General features: G+C 36.4%; 2 protein-coding genes across 2 annotated transcripts; both read left to right on the top strand.

The window, feature by feature from the left end:
- The first annotated feature begins 4,089 nt into the window (after positions 1 to 4,089).
- Positions 4,090 to 7,693, top strand: LOC109032787 (uncharacterized). The gene is made up of 3 exons (XM_019045086.2): positions 4,090 to 4,243; positions 6,235 to 6,484; positions 7,510 to 7,693. Coding segments are annotated over exons 1-3 (264 nt in total). The 5' UTR covers positions 4,090 to 4,231; the 3' UTR covers positions 7,512 to 7,693.
- Positions 7,694 to 15,568: 7,875 nt separating this feature from the next.
- LOC109032779 (uncharacterized) lies at positions 15,569 to 18,244 on the top strand. Its single transcript, XM_019045075.2, has 3 exons — positions 15,569 to 15,834; positions 16,397 to 16,664; positions 18,037 to 18,244. Coding segments are annotated over exons 1-3 (282 nt in total). The 5' UTR covers positions 15,569 to 15,822; the 3' UTR covers positions 18,039 to 18,244.
- Positions 18,245 to 19,586: the final 1,342 nt, after the last annotated feature.

Here is a 19,586-nt window from a genome sequence, read left to right as displayed (position 1 = left end):
TTTCCGAGACCTCCTTCTTGTCTTTGCCTTTGAATTAGCAGGTTCTTACAAAAAAAAGACGTGGCTTCGATAAAATTAGTCCTCCAAAATTTGAATATTCAGCTGACTGGATCGTTTAGTGCTCTGCAGTCCTAACGAAGGACGCAGGGGCGATTCTTAAAAAATGATAATATTCGACTCCACCCGTCTATATGTATAAAATAGAACTATCGATATGTATCGATTTAAAGTGAAGCTCAGGTTGCGGCCACTCACCGAGAATCGATAATTTATAAAGGATTGTATTGGTGGCGATTCTCGAAAGTTGTCAACACTGTTTTTGCTCTTATTAAATGTATGTAAAACCATCAATTCTTGGTGAAGCACACATAATATCGATATTTTTAATGGATTTGAATGGAGGAAAAAAAGTGTTGCCAATCTACTGAAAGCACCACCGGGGAACACAACATGAGCATCCGAACTCTGCTTAAATTCATGTCATAAAAAAGTTACATTTGAGAAAACTTATAATACAGATTTGACCAAAATCAGTCTAACTACATCAGACGTTGTCTGATTCCCTTCCATGTTTTATTTTTTTAACAGAACAGTGACATTTTGTGAGTGCATTGTTTATAAGTCACAGAAAGTTTCAAAGCATTATAAGTTTGCAAATAAAAATAAATCTTAAGAGAATTTTATGCAATATGATATGCAGGCATACAGACTTATCCTAGTTATATCAGTTTATTTACTTTTCATTCTTCAAACTATAAGATTTAGCAGATGAAATAAATCTGAATGGTATTATTCAGAATTTAAAGGAAGAAGGAGAAAAGGATTTCAAAAATGTTGTAAGAATGGTGTATTCAAATAAGAGAGATTTTTTTTTATTTTTGAAAGTTATTTAAACAACGTCTCATCGAATCAAGACACCGTCGTTTCGTTCACAAACAGTCGCTTTTAGCAGGGATGTTAGAAACAGTCGTGTTTTGAGACAGATCATGACAATTTTTTGGGCTCAAGGTCTCGCCGTTTTTTCTACTCATGCGTTAAAGTCTCTCTGTTAGCGTCAACGTGGCACCATGCGTTATTCTCCAACTAGCAAAATGCCCGTGACTGGGTCTAGAGGCCGCTAAAATAGCCATAACCCCGAAAAAATGGCGGTAGGGGAGCAAGACATGCCATAAAAAAATGATAAAATCGATAGAAAAATGAGTTGAGGGGAGAGGGTGATGGAGCTAGAAAAATGAGCTGGGGGGGGGGAGGAGGAGGTAGAATAAATGCTGGCAAAAAAATTAAAACTAACTTAGTAATGATTTATTAACAAAAAAAATGAAAAAATAAAAAAAGAAATTGAAATAAAACATCAGCTGATAGCAAACAAAGGTTACCAAGGAAACCAAGGAATGGAATTTTCATAAGAACAGATTAGTGGAAAACAGCGTATGTAGGGCACTTACGTTAATTACCGTTTATAAGTAATCGGTAAATGCGATTTAACCGAAAATCTATCCAGTTCTTCATCAGACCAAAATGGTCAAAATTACAAAATTTGAATCAGCTAACGTAAATCTAACGGTAGTTATCGTGAACGAAAGAATTGACGACATAGGTCGGGTAACTATTATGGGTGGGATATGACCATTTTTAGCAAGAATTATGAGTAATAATCATATTTTGTGACGCACTATGACTATTTTCTTGGTTCAGGTATTCGGAAGTTTTTCTACCGATGCGTTAAAGTCTTTTCGTTGCCGTCAACGTGGCACCAGGTATATGGATGTATTTCTGCCAAACGTAACTATGTGCATTATGACGTGAACCCTGTTGTGCATATATTCTTATGGGTATCAGGGCTCATGTCTTAATGCACATAGTTCCGTTTGGCAGAGATACGTACGTATAATTGAAAGACGGTTTTGAAAAAGTGCTCTTTAATATTTTTGATGCACGCAACAAGAAGAACAGAAAATCATGGACCATCTAAAATTCGGTCAAGAGATGATCTAAAATTTGAATTTCAGGTGTACTTTTTAAAGGATGAAAATAACCCATAATACTAGCCGCAATATAGAAAATTAAGGGTTTTTTCGGTAAAAGGCGTATGAGGCTTGCTAAGTGACGAAATAAACATTCGCTAAAATTTTGGTCCAGAAATGGACACCTCAGCATTATATCAGTGTTACTCAATGGGCAGTAAATCGCTGCGTATCGGTAATCATTTGATACAAATGATTTAATGAATTAATAACAGTGAGGTAACCCTATAGTAACGATTACTTAAAATCCTTCTAAAAAAAGTGACAGTTTTACTCACCATTGATAAATGGTTACTTAATCATGAATTAAACGTGAATTCTTCATTACTTTAAGCTTACTTCAAGCTTACTTCACGTTTACATCTCCTTTACGTAATCTTAAAATCCAAATGCTACATGGACTGCTGTGATTGCGTGCAATTTTTCAGAGCATTTGCGGCAGATAAAATTCATGCATAGTCAACTTACTTCCTTACAACAGCGAGGAAAAACTCGAAGCAGTTTCAGGGAAACATCATAACAGAACTGCCATACAAGTTACTTACAACTAGAAAACTACGTTGCACATTCTTAGCAGCATCTGAAGTCTTTCACACCTTCTTACCGAAAAATGCCTCAATTGTAAATTATTACGTCTTGGACTTTACAACGCCGGCGAAAAAATTATTTTGGCTTATTGTTCTCAAGCAGACAGAGACACGAGCCATGCCCAGCCTCCAAAACTGAACCGAGCAGAGCATCGCGTATAATCTTTCCCATCAAATTCGACACAAGAAAACGATGCCCGCCGATCGGAAGGTCGCGCTGCACAAAAAACTGTCCTCTCCCATTACCGCTATTATTCCTTCAAACTGTCCGCCGATCAATTACTCATCAATACTAGGCCGCGGGAAAGTTGAACTGACACACACTGGGCCGAATAAATCGGAAGACTCGGACAAAATTTGGAAACTCTGAAAGCTGATATCTCCGAAAATATGAGACAAAAACTTTTGAAAGTAGTTCCATTGGTTTTTTCATGAAATTATCTCTCAGAGACACCCCTTGAAATTAAAGTGATGAGGGAAAGCTGAACTGACACACACTGGGCCAAATTAACAGGCGGAGTCGGACAAAATTTGGAAACTTTGAAAGCCAATATCTCCGTAAATATGAGACAAAAACGTTTGAGAGTAGTTCCATTGGTTTTTTTCATAAAATTATCTCTCAGAAACACCCCTTGAAATTAAATTCGTGACGAAATAAGCATCGAAATTTGAAATTTGAGCCGCAGATTCGTGTGCGACCTCTTCTATTAGCTCGTTCTAGAGTACCTTTATAGGGAGAGTATGGACAACTCGAAACTTCGGAAGCTAGGTTTGATCAGGTCACGTAGCTCTCGGGGCCCAAAAAGGCAGCCAACCTATGAACTCAAATTATCCAGTGGTACTAATTTAAACGCCGAGAGAAGGTACACTGATCAAAAACTATAAAATATCGTATAAAACTTTGATTTGGCATACATTTTCTCAGTTTCAAAGTCCTAATCCTTAAAAACGCTACTTCACAATGCGCTGTCGGCCCTATTGATTAATCTTTTAAATGCATAGGTTGCATAGCGACACCTTTCTAGTGATTTTCGTTTTTCACGTTTTCGCCCCTTTGGGCCCTAAGAGCTACATGAATCGAGTTGTACATACTCTCCCTATAAAGGTATTCTAGCCCGTTCCACTGTGTGACCTGTTTGTAGTACACCACTGACCAATGCGACCGCCGAATAATAGATTGACGCATGAGGTCAGGTTCATTCATGCAACGTAACGGTTTCCCGCGACCGATCAACGTACAGCCCTTTCATTAATAACCGCGTATCAACTTAAATAAACCCATGCAGATACGCGGTTCTTCGGTAGGTGCTGCGGCGTGAGCTTTTCATTTTCCACCTCTCGATAGTTTTACGGTGCTTCGGCCTTGCCCCTCCCCTTCGATGGCTCGGCTGAAGTATGACCTTCGCGCGGATATCATCCATTTCCAATCTTCATTTTTTTCTTTATGATGAGGAATAATAAGCTGTGTTTTTCCCCCTCTTTCCCGCTCGCGCGCAATTTTGGGTGGGCTCCTCGCGATATAAATACGAGCTCAAACTTACCCTTAATCATAAACTCTTTAGTCGCAGAACTAATAGCTTCTAGTTTCTCACGCAGCCACAAACCCTCACCTCCTTCACCATGTACAAGCTGGTAAGTCTAGTTTTGTCCGACCTGATTCTCCATCTAATTTTTGTGTAAAGTTCTCCCATTAGATATTTAATTTCCGAGTGAACGAGATAGAAGAGCCAGTCACTCCTGATATGTGTTACTAAATCGATCGTCAAAGTCAAAAAGTGCGGGACGAAATCGCGGTGTTTTACAACTTCTCCATACTGTTCATTTTTTATAAAAAAAAACTAACTATCAACATGTAATTTTTTCTGTTTACTTAAAATTTATTGAAAAAATCTCTTAGAATGTCAAGAAAAAATATTGATATATTTTTACTCTAAAAAATATGAACGGAAATTCTCAACGTTGCAAGTGGTGATATGTCTTTTTTGACTAACCATCGAACTCCATACAGATATTGATGGCTGAAGTCGGCAAGTGCGAACTTTAATTGCAATGTTGTAAGTGTCCGCTCGTCAGATTTTTCAAAAGAAAACTAACTTAAAGTTTTTTTAAAAAAAATGTTTTATGAATTCTCTATACTTTTTCTGAAACATACTCATGTAAAACCCCAATGAAGCTCGTACTTTGGTCTTCTCTTAAGAAGTAGAACAGTCGGAAATTTTGAATCATTGTGATGCAGATACACATTTTTTACATTAGCCAATGATAGATTAATATATATGTAGTTAAAGAGTGATGATGAACCACGAATAGAAGCCACCCGTTTCACCGATTTTTGTGACGTCTAATCATCAAAGAAGGCTGAATATTTCTGTACTGCTAGCAGTAATTGGTGCAGTAACTACACTCATTCCAGTGCTTCAAAAATATGAGTAACATTAAGTAAAATTAAAAAACAAATCCCTAGACGGTTCAGGTTTTTTTAAGAGGGAAAAAATGGTTGAAGTGAATCTTTACAATTGGGTATAATTAAGGAATATAAAATCAAATTCGTGCTAAAGTAACATGCATCTATGTGAGAAGTTATGCGTAATGCGCATAGCCTGTAGAAAAAAATCACTAAGAGGCTATCTCATGGGAAAATCACAATTCCCACCACTGCTTCAGCCTCGCAAAGCGTAGTGCCCTTAAAATTCAGGCTTCTCAACCAAGCGGCTCTTTAAATTTTTGAGTTGAAGATAGAACTTATATTTCCACGTACTACGAGTGAAAAGTTGAGATTGACAAAAAATGGAAATAAATGGTCAGTTGCGCTGGTCCCAGAATCGTGTTTCGATGCTTGATTTTTGTGGATCAGCTAAAAATAATAAGATCCGTCCAAACAGCAACTTTGTACGTTCAATATTAACCGAGATATCGCGCATTGAAAAATTCGGTTTATGACATCATCCACTGCGGTAGTAAACACCCTTGGTTTCTTCCATCTTGCTTTCAACCGAGTTTTATGTTGAGTAACCAGTGTAAATGTGTGTCTTCCGGACTGATAAAAGCGAGGTGGAAGAAACCAAGGGTGTCACTACCGCGGTGGATGACGTCAAAAACCCGACTTTTCAAAAAGTTGCTGTTTGGACAGATCTTGTTATTTTTAGCTGATCTACAAGAAGTAAGTAAGCACCAAATCAAATTTCTATGATCAGCGCAACTGACTTACTGGCAACACTAACATTTCGTCGCTTAACTAACATAAGGGCGTAATTACACATTGAGATGAGCCCGGAAAAGCATTGGATTGTATGGAAGACAGGGTTCATCGCAGAGTGTAGTTACGCCTTTATGTCAGGTAGGCGACGATATTATAGTCAATTTTAATGATATTTTTTGACATTTTATACTTTAATTTTAATCTCTTTTCGAGCTCTTGATCGAAAAGAGCGAGAGCTTGGAAAAAGATTAAATTTAAAGTATACGGATAAAGTATACTGATTTAAAGTTACGGATACGCTGATCGTGCTGGTTACTACGGAGCCTACCTCGGCTACTCATATGGTGCCTACCTCTACGGAGCCTACGGAATCTACAAGATATGTAAAATTAAATGAGAATTCAATTCGAAATATTTTTTGCAGTTGATCGTCGCTCTGGCTCTCATCGCCGCCGTCGCCGCCTCCCCCTACGGATACGCAGCTGCCCCTTACGCTAGCTACGGATACGCCGCCCCCTACGCTAGCTACGGATACGCCGCCGCCCCCTACGCTGGTTACGGATACGCCGGATACGCCGGATACGCTGGTTACGGATACGGATACGGTCGTGGTGCTTACGGAGCCTACCCATACGCTGCCTACGGATATGGTGCCTACCCCTACTACAAGAAGTGTAAGTTTCCTATATTTCATTTTCATTTAGGGACTAATACTGCCATGCTAAGGAAGAACGCCTTCTGAGCCTTCACACGTTGCCAAGTTTCCTTCGATAAAAACCGAATTTACTGAGAAGATTGTGCATATTTTATTCCAAAATTTTCGGACTATTTTGTACATGATTTAATCTAAAATATCTGAAGATTTCAAAGAAAAATGTGCGTAAATGTCGTCAAAAATTCATGTTTTATCAAGGGAAATTTGGCAACTCTCGAATGTTCATACGGCGTTTCTCCTTAGCACGGCAGAATAGCAGGGTAAAAATTTACAGGGACTGCTTACTCAAAATCTTAAGACTCTACGGCCAAACTGGTTAATTGCGTCGTGAAATGTTTTATATTTTTTCTAAAATCTAAAATTTGTATGAGATATGAAAGCATGTATTTATATTTGCAAATAATATCGTCGGAAAATTATGCATTAGAATCGTGAAGTGCTAATTCTCAAAATTGGAGAGAAGTGACTTGAATTTGCAGTTAAGACGACTTCCTCTAATCAAGAATGAGATCGCTTAAACTTTGCAGGTTTATGTTTGATCCAAGTGACTTTCACTGTGGAAACAATCGTTTTTTCATGTTAATTCAAAGGAAAAAGCTTATTGGTGGCAAAATCATATTGGCGTTTTTCTCAGGATAATCTCACAAACTAAACAAAAATATTATAAATTTTGAAAAGTTCAGCAATTTGATGAAATTGTACAGTTTTTTAGATTCGTTCATCTTACTGTATTGGCAAAATTTCAATTGAGCTCCAGCGTATTATTTGAGTATTTGATAAATGATTAATTTAATCTGAAAAGATCGCCAGTATCGCCTTTTATATCTTTGAATATCCCTTTGCAGAAATTTACGCCAAAAGACTTCTGATCGGTCAATTAACCTGCTTCTAAAAAGAAACCCTGGTTTTTTTTTCAATTTAATGTACCCTCATTCACTTTTTACTTCAGAATATTAATGGAATTTTTTTCTTATCTGTTCACAGAGATTACTTCTTCCCCAAAAGTTCCTGTGATATCTCATCTATAGCTCAAACATGATTCTCCTTTTAATGTACCAGATGCCATACCAGTTTTTACCTCAAATTTGTAATATTTTTTGTAAAGTTTTCAGTTCTGAGACTACTGTGTAGTTTATGTAAAATACAAGTTAAACTCCCACACCCAAAATCCGTCTTAGTTCTCAATTTTTAACTCCCAACATACAACCTATAACTTTCAGTGCTTTTACTGAGATAATTTTTTATAAAGGTCAACGCAACAATAAGTCAAAAATTAATTTGGCCAGAAATCTTTCTGAATCGCTTTTTTCTATGTTATATATTGCAAAGGTAAAAAAATAATGTAACTTTTGATGTTACGAAAGAATCTCACAATTCCAAACTATTTCTTTTACTTTCAAAGATTGCCATAATTTAAAACTTATAGTTCAATTGCATAATTTCGAATGAAAACATAAGGGCTTTAAAGTTAAACATTTGATTTTTCCATTACTCTACAAATTTACTTTAAAACCTCGACCAGACAATACATGAAATTTACCCTAATAATTAAACAACATCAAACGCAAGAAGACGGATAAAAATGCTAAATTAAACTTCAAAATTTCTGTCACGTTATGGGTTGGTTAAACTTTCTTGTCAAGCATTAAACAAAAATTTAAAAGTCCAATGAACAAATAATAAAAAAAAAAACACCGCAGATAAGATATCCTGATTTATCTTTTTTCATTATTTGTTGATTTCATTTTCACTTTTTCGTTCCCTGGTTAACAAGAGTGTTGATACCAGACTCAAACGTGACAGGCATTTTGATCTTTATGTTAACCTTTTGTGCTTGTTTCCGTTTAAAGTCTGGGAGAAGTTACGTTCACTTTTACACACGTGCAGCTTCAGTACTATGGTTAAATGGAAAGATTCAGTGATGCACCATCCGTCAGTTTAAAGTTTTTACATCAATATAAAACCCACAAAATATGATAATGGAATAAGTTTTGAAATGATGTTTAGAGATACATCGCATCATACAAGAGTGGTAGCAGATTAGAGCATGCATGAACTTAGGCAACCAACTAAAAATTAAGAAAGTCACATCCGGGTCATCTTATTTCACTTTTAAAACTCTAAATAATTTATCTTTCAACGGCGGTATATCAGTTTTTCATTTCTTGGGTGAAAACTACCTATTCAAATATGTAGACTGTGTGCAAGAAATCATAAGAATCAGCTCATTGACAACTAGAGACAAAGGAGACATGTTGATCCAGGATGGTGGACAATAATTCTGAAAGGGTATTAATCATCTGATGACTTAATTTTTCAAAATGTATCCAACATTAAGGCGCTTAGCCTGATTAACTAGTCAGTTTCCTCTCTTGTGAATTATATATTTTTTAAGTCGCGTTGAAAAGAATGTTTTAACAGTCAAATTTACCAGGTATCAGTCTTTTTCGCCTATGAGCTGTTACTTAATTCAATTGTATTATGAAATCTTTATTTATGAGCATCAAAATACTGATAATACTAATTGGACTTTGAATCACAACCAAAACTCCTGATCATTTTCAGAGGAATTAAATTTAAGCCCCGAGAGTGAATTCTGAGAGAATTTTGTTCTTCTTTTTTTTATTTAATAAAATTGGAGTTTAAAAACAGAATGCTATTCAAAGTTGCAAAATATTCTGGAGCATTTTTTAACGCCAAAATAACTGAGCTGTTTCTGTCTCAACTTTATTGAATTCTGTCAGCAATCTGTAGAAAATCAGTGACATTTTCTTTGAAATTTTCCAACGGTTTCTAAGAAAAATTGCAAATTACAAATGAAAATTTCACCTTTTTGGAACATAGTTACGAACTATGTCTGAAGCCAAACAAATTTGACGTCATCAATCATAATGTTTTTATTTTTACGAGGTTAATTTTGAAAACCTTATGATATTTAAAATGGCTTCAGTGGATGCGCGTTTTTTCCAATACTTCCAACGTATATTGATGCCTGCTTTGTAAATAGCCATGACACTTGATCAGGGTCTGATTACCCTATTTTATGTTCGAAAAAGTTTGTTGCGTAACTCTTAAAGTGATTATTCAATTTCTTTATTATTTACTTATTTGAAAATAAACTCGTCTTTAAGGTTAAATAGAAATTTATGCGAATGAATTGAATGAAGAGGAGCTGTGAAGCTGCTGAAGTAGACAAATCCGATTTACATAACTTAGAATCCTATGTTCAATTCTCTGCACGGTTCATTGTCCAACGTTTCCTTCGATTTGATTCATCTGCACGTCGTCCCTTTTAGTGTAATCACGTCCATATTAGGGAAACATCAATACTTTCCAAAATGAAAAATTGTTTCCGTGAGAGAGAATTGGAAAAAAACAAGTGATCTCACACCCCTTTCCACCGCAGCGGAGCATTTAATCCTGCGACACACGCTGATAATCATTGTTAATTGCATAATAAATCTCTCAAGGAATGTTTGGAATGCCAATTTCAAACGCCTTTGAACGAATGCACTTCAATTAACTGCCTGTTCTAAGCATTTACAGTCACATTAATTCATAACTAAATATGCTTAAATGGAGGATCAGGTAGTATATTATTCACAAATTTTGAGCAACTTAATATTTTAAAAGAAAAGCACAGAGAAAAACAACGCAGGATTTTAATTCCACACGAGCGTTGTGCAATTCTGTGTCAGGAACTGACAAATTTGAGAGGCACCTATACGTTTTTTTTCAACTCATTGCTTATTGTCTGGGTCCTAAAACCTCACGATGCACATATGGACTGGAATGCATTTTGCAATTTGGAACTACAAATTCTGGCTCATCTGAAAAACACTTATGTGCACAGGGAAACTAATGGCGCATACGTTGTTTTTAAACCGGGCCAGAATTCATAGTTCCTAATTGCAAAATGTAGTCCAACTGAGCTTAATAGAATCTTGCGAAGTTGCATTTTGGAAAAAAAAACAAGTCGTGAGCAGTTTTGAATTCAAAGAGTCGTAAATTTTCACCTGTCAAAAATTCAAAGTCGAGACAAAATATTTTGAACACGAACAAAGTCGTTAAACTTCGTCCTTGAGTGAAATGAGGAATAAATCTTCAGATATCCTTATTCTTGGTCCAAACTTATTGCAACTTGGTACATTTCAGCTAAACTTGGTGCATATATCGTCGTTTTCTGGACGTAAGGGCGTTATCTCAGTTTCAACGTGAGCCCCGTTTTACACATTAATCTATGCTTTCTGGGGCTCATGTGGAAATCGAGATACGCCCTTACGTCAGAGGAGCGACGATATATCGTCGTCTCCCGGACGTAGGGACGTAACTCCATTCCAAGGTTGCAAGATTGACTTAAACAATTCTCTTTTTTAAAGGACTATTCTTGTGCAATTTTCGTCGAAAATTTTCCTGATTTTTGCATTAGATGCGAAGAAAATTCCGTGAAATTTCTAGTAAAAAATGTCACACACTCCCTTGGTGAACATGCAATTTGCGAGGAGAAATTTCGCAACATTGAAAAGCAGTTACATTCCTTCATGAGGGAAACGACGGTATGATTATCCATAAAGAGAGAGAACATAAGTTCATAAAAGCTCAATTTTAACTAGACGATACAAAGAGCATAGTCCTGGAGTGTTTTAAGATAATTTTGGGAACGCATAAAAATGTAAAACCAAACTGGAGTTACAGCAGTTTGAAGTTTACATCTCAGAAATTGTAGCATCAAGGAAGCGCTTCTTAAAATTCTAATATGCCCTGCTCAGCAGTGGCGTGGCGAGCTTTGCGATCCATCGATAATTCCCTATTTTAAGCTGTGGTAAATAATTGATTATTAAGGTGTTCGCTGCAGACACCCTGTTTATCGATACTTTTCTATTGGTTTAAATTAAATGGCCGATCAATCGATACATCGGAAAGCACGCTACGCCACTGGTGCGCAGGGCACGGAATTGCCTGAGTGTAATCGATTGCGTTTGTCTAATAGAGACATGAAATAAATAACTCCCATATCTAATTCTTTATAGCATTAAAGAAAATATGTAGAAGTTTTACATATTTTAGTTTTTTGGTCCAATTTGACAGTGGTTATTTTCCTGAAAATGTTCCTTCTTTCGATGGTTTCGGATTTGGATGGTCACAAATGAAGACGGGATTTTAAGAAAAACACAAGTATTGCCCTGAAATCTACAACCAGGTATTGCCTCTCAACCCAGAGAAAATATCTGTTCGCGTATTGCAAAAGCCCTCGAAGAAAAAAAGAAATATTTTCCGCACCCAAATATCATTTTTAATCGAAAAGTAACGACATAGCCCCATCTTCTACATATACACTACATATAAGCTCTCAAGCCTCCTAAATTTTCGTTTCTGGTAACGCTTAGCTCTTGCGTTCAACCGAACCGATTTTCATGATTTCTGCGGATATCGACAGTCAATTGTCTCTAAATGAACCCGCTTTATTTAGATGTTGGAAGTATGGCCCAGGTCTTTGTATATGACGTGGTAAATTTGTGAACTCTCCCATTAAAACAATGTAAATTCTTATTTTTTGTCAAAGTTCATTAATTTGAGCCTTCAACTGGGCCAATTTCCATGATTTCTGCGGTTATCGGCAGGTGATAGTCCATAAATGAGCCCGCTGTAATCAGATTTTGGAAATAGGACCAAGGTTTTTTTATATAAGGGTAGACCAGGGAGCTCGCAATTGAGCACAGGGAAGAATTTCGTGAGCGCCGCTGCGCGCGGCGAACTATGGTCCGAAACTTAAGAATAGGCAGAAATATGTCGGACAATGACTGAAAGATCACGAAAGTTTCGTAAATGATGGTTTTTGCGTCGCTAATTTCGAATTTGATGTCAAATTGCCTACATTATAACACCCTTGCGGCCTTGAGGCCTTGAGGCGTGCTGCCATCTCGAAACGCGCACTGACGCCTACAAACCTAGAGGGATACTTCAAGCATTGCGCAATGCGTGAAGTAGCCCCTTAGGTTTGAAGGCGTCAGTGAGCGTTTCGCGCTGGCTGCACGTCGCGGCCGCGGCTCTTCCCGCCGGCGGGCGAGTGGTGAACAATTTCTTGCGGGGAGAGCTCCCTGGCGGAGAAACTTGTATATCGTATAATTTTTTTTTTTTTTTTTTTTTTTTAAATTTTCGACTTTTTAAATTGCACACCGGTCGTGTGAAGTAATTAGTGAACTCTCAACGCTAGATGAAGTGTAATAATGAAAGGCGGGTCGTGTGCCATGCGTGCCGCGGACGGCGCGGCCCAGGGCGGCTCATGAAATTCTCCCTTGGGCTCTGTCGGAAAGCTCAGAGAGGGGGACGAAATTTGAAATTCCCGCCAATGAAAAATGGCGGGAACTTCAAATTTAGCGGAAAATTGAACGAGGCGGGATATGATGAATCTTGGTCTGTTAATAGGGTAAGGTAAGTGAATCGAAGGTATGCTCCTTTGCCAAAGACTATCCAAAAGCGACAAACGCTCGGCTCCGTTCCGTTTCGTTTCAGTCTTGACGTGAGGTATGAAATAAATGCTGATTTTTTATTCGATTCTTATTGGTCCAATCGCTTCCGGCTAGAGGGAGATTGAAAAAAGAGAGTCGGGTGGAAAAATCATTTTTGGTCGTTCTTTTGTTGAAGCGCGCCTAAAATAGAAGTGCCATCTGGGGGTTGGGCTGCGTAGCGGCCAGGGGGCATAGCCTCCTAGTAACTCACTTTTCTTGAATGCACTGCATTTTTCAAGGAATAACTTCTATTCCTGGCTTATTTTGGAAAAAAATGTGCGCGTCATTAGATTTCCTGTTCAGCTGGCTCTCAAGGATGAGCCAGAGATAGAAATTCCTTACTGCAAAATGTAGTCCTAATGAAATTTGTCCCTTTGATTAAAAAAATGTCTCGCCAAGGCCCAAAAACTGACGGGGAGATTCTAGAGCTTGGAAAGACTGACTCTGAAAAATGATTAAAAATTGCAAGCTTTCGTTGTTTCCCTGAGGACGTGCATCACTCTATCTTAATATTAAAATTATAAGCTTTGAGCCCAAACCAGCCCAATCACATCAGACGTCGGCCAATATATCATCTCGTGCTGTATATCTTAAACCGAGTTTTGAGTGACAATCTGTTTGTAAATTGAAATTTTGAGAAGTTACTCCTAAAAATAGAAGGGAAATTCAAAGAAAGGTTTTAACTGTTATTTTATTTATTTTTCCGTTGACCAAATGAGACATGAGAAGAGAATGAGCAATGCAAAATGCAGTCAGGTTGATTCTGCTTGGATCTCGTTTCAAAAATGTGGAAGTGTGTTTTTCGCTAAAAGCCATGATTCTGAAATCGCCCACCATTTAATTTTAATACTCTCAAAATTACAATTTTAAATTTTAGATTTTCTTTCACGAAGTAAATACAAATTATCAAATGAACATTGAAATCGCCTTCATCGATCAAAATTCAATCATAAGAGGGAGAGAAGTGTTCTTAGTATGCATCTGTGAATTAGCATCTTCCTCTAACAGCAGTGGAAGTTGGCTTTCTTTCGAAGAATTATCTGCATCGCAGTGAATGATCCTATTACATATTCATGACTGCTTGAATGAATTATCGTATCACTGCTCCGACAAGTTTTTTGTCGTAAAAACACCACGATGTGCACATTTTAGCATCGAAATCTGCAATATCTCTCTGTTTACGATTATTATTACATATTTTCCTAGATAAGAATAAGACCGACTTCATATTTATTTGAACATTTTTCACACCAGCAAAAAGCAGATATACTTACGGATAATATCATGTAAATATGTTGGTTTATTTTTTTCCTAAAAAAAAATAATAAAAAAAAAAATACCTGTAAGAATGGATTTTGAAACTGTTCACTGTCTTGAAGTTTAAATTGTAATTGCAGTGCAAATTTATTTGGCTCGAATTATGAACGATGCAGGAACTGAGTAAGAAATTGACTTACATGCACTCAATTAATTTATTTCGTCTGGGCAATTCAGATCTGAGTCCATTGTGACCCAGTTCCCACATTTAGGCACGTCTGGGTCGTATCTGTAATCAATATTTACCATGAAGTTTTCAATGCTAGTGGATGTGTAAGTATGTGTCCCAAATCTTCGTTTGTTAGCATGGATGGTGAATTTTTAAAGAGAATATATATTGGTGTTTGATACTTGTAGATTCTATGGAGGACTTCTGCGTGAGATTAAGATAACTATTTTTAATCTTTCAATAGAACTGCGTCATCGTAGGCGAAACAAATTATGGTGTGAATTTTTAATAAAACTCAAAATTAAAAAAAATCATCAGGAATTTGCGTAAAAATCCAGACGGTCGGTAGCTGGATAGTAGAAGTAAAGGGTTAATTTGTCGGAATGCAATTAACTAGTCGTCAAAATTTTCATTCAAAAAGTACCAATTTTTTAAATATATCATGCCTCTAAATTCTCCAGAAAGTTTTGGGATACAATTTTATTATTTCAGCACTAAAAATTCTAAAAGTCAAAGAACTATCTAAAATTTTAGTAACTTTACCCGGAACATATTTGAGAAACTTTCCATTGAAAAATTAGATGAATATTATAAAGTTAGAAAAAGGGAATGATTTACTAACCATCGAGGCATTTTCCAAAAGGCTTATCGTTTGAATTTTCACCCGTTACCCATTCATGAACGTTATCAAGAAAGAGCAATCTATCTACAAAGGAAATTTCAAAAAACAATAAAAACCCTATAATAATCAAATTTATAAAAGTATGGGGAAAAACAGATAAGTTTTGATGGGCGGTCCTTTCGAAACTAACTTTATTGGAAAATCATTCCACTCTGTGGTGGTCCGTATAATATTTGCCTCTCTTTGAGTTCAGAGATCACAATGAGAGTCTACTGGGCGTGCATTTGACCCATTCTGTATTGAAGATAATTATCATCTTACAGAACTAATTCTTAACGGCACCTCCTTTTTTCCCTGTACGTAATATTAAATGAAACAATGTTATAGGAATCTAATGTTGTATTTGTTAATCCTGTGACTGAATATGACTGAAATTGAAAATGCTGATTTTTTATATTTGTATGACCTTCGTTCAGAGAATATCTATTTCCAATCTTAATATTTTAAATGTCAAGGAAAAGTTCAATTTCCCCCTCCCTTTTTCTTTTCAGCCGTGATTTTGGGTAGGCTCACTCAATATAAATACTCGGTTTCACTTATCCTCCGTCACAAGCTTTCTAGTCGCAGTACTGAGAACTTGAGTTTAACACGCACAACCACAAAACCTAACCTCTCTCATCATGTACAAGCAAGTAAGTTTTCATTATAACTTTCTATAGTGTCTCTTCAAAATTTTCTAAACAACAAAAGTGTATTGCAATAAATTGCAATAATATATAATTATTGCAATAAATAATATTGTAATAAATTTTGCAATGTTAAACAAAAAGGTCATAACTTTATTCAAAATGTTTAGTTTTATTTGAGGACAGAATAACGTTTATTTGTAAATTTTTAAGAGCATTTTTTAAGCTTAAAGAATATTCTAAAAATGCAAGATGGAAACAGGTAGTATTGTTGTAGGGTTGTTGTGGTATTGTTTCTTTTCCCATCGTTCGCCAATCGAATATGGCTTTCTCCCTCGCTGTATCTCATATAAAGAAGCAAAAGAGAGAAATATTTTGAGTAACGTCATGATCTTTTGGTAAGCGCAGCAGTGTCATTTTTACCCTTAAGTTTTCACTCCTTGTCAGCAGTAGAATTTGCAGTATTTTCTAATGTTTTAATTTTGTAAGACAGGTGTCAATAGATACGATGATTAAGGGTCTCGGTCGATTTTCACACGTTTACCCTAACTTAAAATTTAATTTTCAGGTGATCATCGCTCTGGCTCTTATCGCCGCCGTCGCCGCCTCCCCCTACGCCTGGTCCGCCGGCTATGGATACGCTTCCCCTTACGCTGCTGCCCCGTACGCTAGCTACGGATACCCCGCCGCTTCATACGCTGGTTACGGATACGCTCGTGGTGCTTACGGAGCTTACGGAGGCTACCCCTACGCTGGCTACGGATACCCTGCCGCCGGTGCCTACCCCTACTCCTCCATTTACGGAGGCTACGGATCCTACGGACTCCTCAAGAAGTGTAAGTTTCGCTTTTTCCGTTTTTTCACGAAAAAAAAATAAAATAAAATAAAACCAACTAAGCTCCTTTGTCCGCATGGTTGTGCTGGAGTGTAGAAAAACATGTCTCCTAGTGCAGACAGAATGTGCTGAGGACAGTCGCCGGCTGTGCCCAAGTGCGGACACCATCCATGGCATGTGCTAGGGTGTAGATTATGGAGTTGAGCGTATTTTTATTTTACGAAGGAAAGCGTTAATGCCATACTATTTTGAGGCCAAATATTTTTAGATGAGGCAATAGACTGAGATCAAATGACGTCATTAAATTTTGCGAAGTACAAAGGCGACGCTTGTGATTTAACAACTCTGAATTTGTTTCAATTTAAATGTATGTAAAACAATCGATAGTTATCGAAGCAGACTATTCACTAGTTGCGTGGCGTGCTTTGTGATATATCGATTGATCTGTCCTTTAAACCTATGGAAAAGGATCAATAAACAGGGCGTTCGCAACGAGCACCTTGATAATCGATTCTTTACCACGGCTTCAAAGGGTGGAAATATCGATAATCGATCATTCACGCCTCGCCTCTACACTTCACACTGAATTGATCATTTATGATGGATTTACACTCAAGAGAAATGGACAACATTTTACAATTAAAAACTGCAATTTCTGGCTCATTCACGAAAGCACATATCCGCATAGGGAAACTAATGACATATACGTTGTTTCTAAAATCAGCCAGAAATTGTACTTCTCAATTGCCTAATTTGGTCCAAATTGTGTCGTTAACTCACGAGAATCGCCATTGCTGATTGGGGGAGGGGCTGGTTCAAGAAACTGAATAACGCAATTTTTCTGTTTCTTGTTTGCATGTTCCTTTTAACGCAAATTTGATGGAATCCTGCCTCCCTTTAAGCCGTATAACATTAGGAAGCACATTTTCTTAGGTTTCTCGAGCTCAAACGTCCGAATTTGTCTTTTAAAAAATAAGCAATTCTTATAAATGATCGTTCGTCATACTAAGTCTGTTTCGTGATACTCGAATTCCTCTCAGATATTTAGTTAGGAAGTTATATATTGGTGACTCTTTAAAAAACGAACCTAAATAGGAACCAACAATTTTTCTTAAAGTTTTACCTGGGAAGATGGGGTGCTATAATATACCAATGTAGATCCTGATTAAGTGAGAGCTCTTCGGCTGTTTTTAAGAAGAAAAAAAAAACTATTTTCTGTGTCCCACATAATTTCTAATAACCAAGCAAAGAGATGATACCTCTCTAGATATAAGTTATACTTCCTACTGTTTCTCCTCTTCAATTTTTCAGTTGTTCGTTCTTTCCAAAAATTCGACATTGGTTAATAATGCGTCTTTATATTCTGTTTCCAGAAATTGACCCGTTTTCAAAAGTTCCTGTGATACCATAACCGTACAACAATCATGCTCTGTGTGTGGTTTGACCGACTGCCATGTCAACTTACCAATTTAAATCCATATTCGTAATGAAATTTCTTAAAATTTACGTGTAAATTTTAGTTCCAATCTGCGACTACTATGTAGTTTATGTACAATAAAAATCCATACTTCACACCCAAAATCGTTTTTTCTCCATTTTTATGACCTTATTTGGAACTTCAAGTTCACATAGAGCCCGACAATTTTTATAATTCTTCTTCTTTAATTTGACTATTGATAAGAAAAAAAAACCTCAGTACTTAAAAACTCAAAAAAGAGTTATTTGGCAATAATCGCATTTCAAGGTTTATGAGAACATTTCGTCAAAAACACACTAAAATATTAAAGTGATTAAAATTAACGTTATCGCCATAAATTTTCCACTTCAAGAAACATTGTTTTGAGGAAAACAAACCTACTTAAAATCTAAATTAAAAGTTTGATTTTGGAAGTCATTTTTAAAAAAATCTGTTTTTTTAAGGTTTCCTCGGTATGCATGGATTTTTAAAAATCCATGGCTGTTACCTCAGAGAAAACTGCATTCCTTAAAATGTATGCCATTTTGATCGTATAAAATTCCAGTTAATACTTCATTGTTACATCCTCTTTTAGCACAAAATTGAAACAGGATTCTCCCATGACATATTCTTCCAAACAACAGAGGTCTCTGTCAAATTCTCAAAATCTGATTTTTCTTCCTGCGTTGACAAAAATACCTCTCCTGAAAGTTTTACTTTTATGTACGAAGGTTTCTTTTCTCATAGACGGTCAAAAAGAGAGAGTAGTTTTCAATGTTTACGAAGGAAGCTGCAGGTAAATGTAATTTTTAGGTCAGACTTCACTTTGGTAAATACTAATCCTTTGTTTTCTTTATCGGGAACTACGTGATTGACTTACTTACTTTCTTTTTCGCCCGATGAATATTATAATATTATATAATATGTATAATATATATAATTTTCATCAATATAATATATATATAATATTCATCGGGCGAAAAAGAAAGTAAGTAAGTCAATCACTTTGGCAAATATTTTGAGTAGTCAAAATTATTTGAAAAGTGATTGAATAATTGAACCAAAATTCACGCATCAATTGCTCGGGCAGAAAGCTAATCATGAATCCATATATACCTACACTAAATTGTATATGCAGTATGGCGATTCTTGGAAAAGTTCTTTATCAAAGCACTGCTCTTCGGAAATAAGCTCAAAATGAGGCAATTGAGAGAAATTTCTGCGACAAGATTGGTCAGATTTTATAATAAACCCTAGTGCAATAAGCGTTTACTTTGATCGTCGAGGTATGGCATTAAAACCATTAAACATAATCAATCCTTGGTGAGGTAGTTTGTTTGAGAAGTATTTTATATTCAATTAAGGACGCAAATCCAAGAGCTTGCGATTTACAAGAGTTTCTCTGGTAGGATAGTAGAGAATTGGCAAAGTGACGTTTTTTGCAAAAACTATGGCATTTTGATTAGA

The sequence above is a fragment of the Bemisia tabaci genome, chromosome 5 (genome assembly GCF_918797505.1).
Source record: "Bemisia tabaci chromosome 5, PGI_BMITA_v3".
NCBI lineage: Eukaryota > Metazoa > Arthropoda > Insecta > Hemiptera > Aleyrodidae > Bemisia > Bemisia tabaci.
Note: the sequence above shows the minus strand (reverse complement) of the source record. Positions and strands in the feature narration are given on the sequence as shown.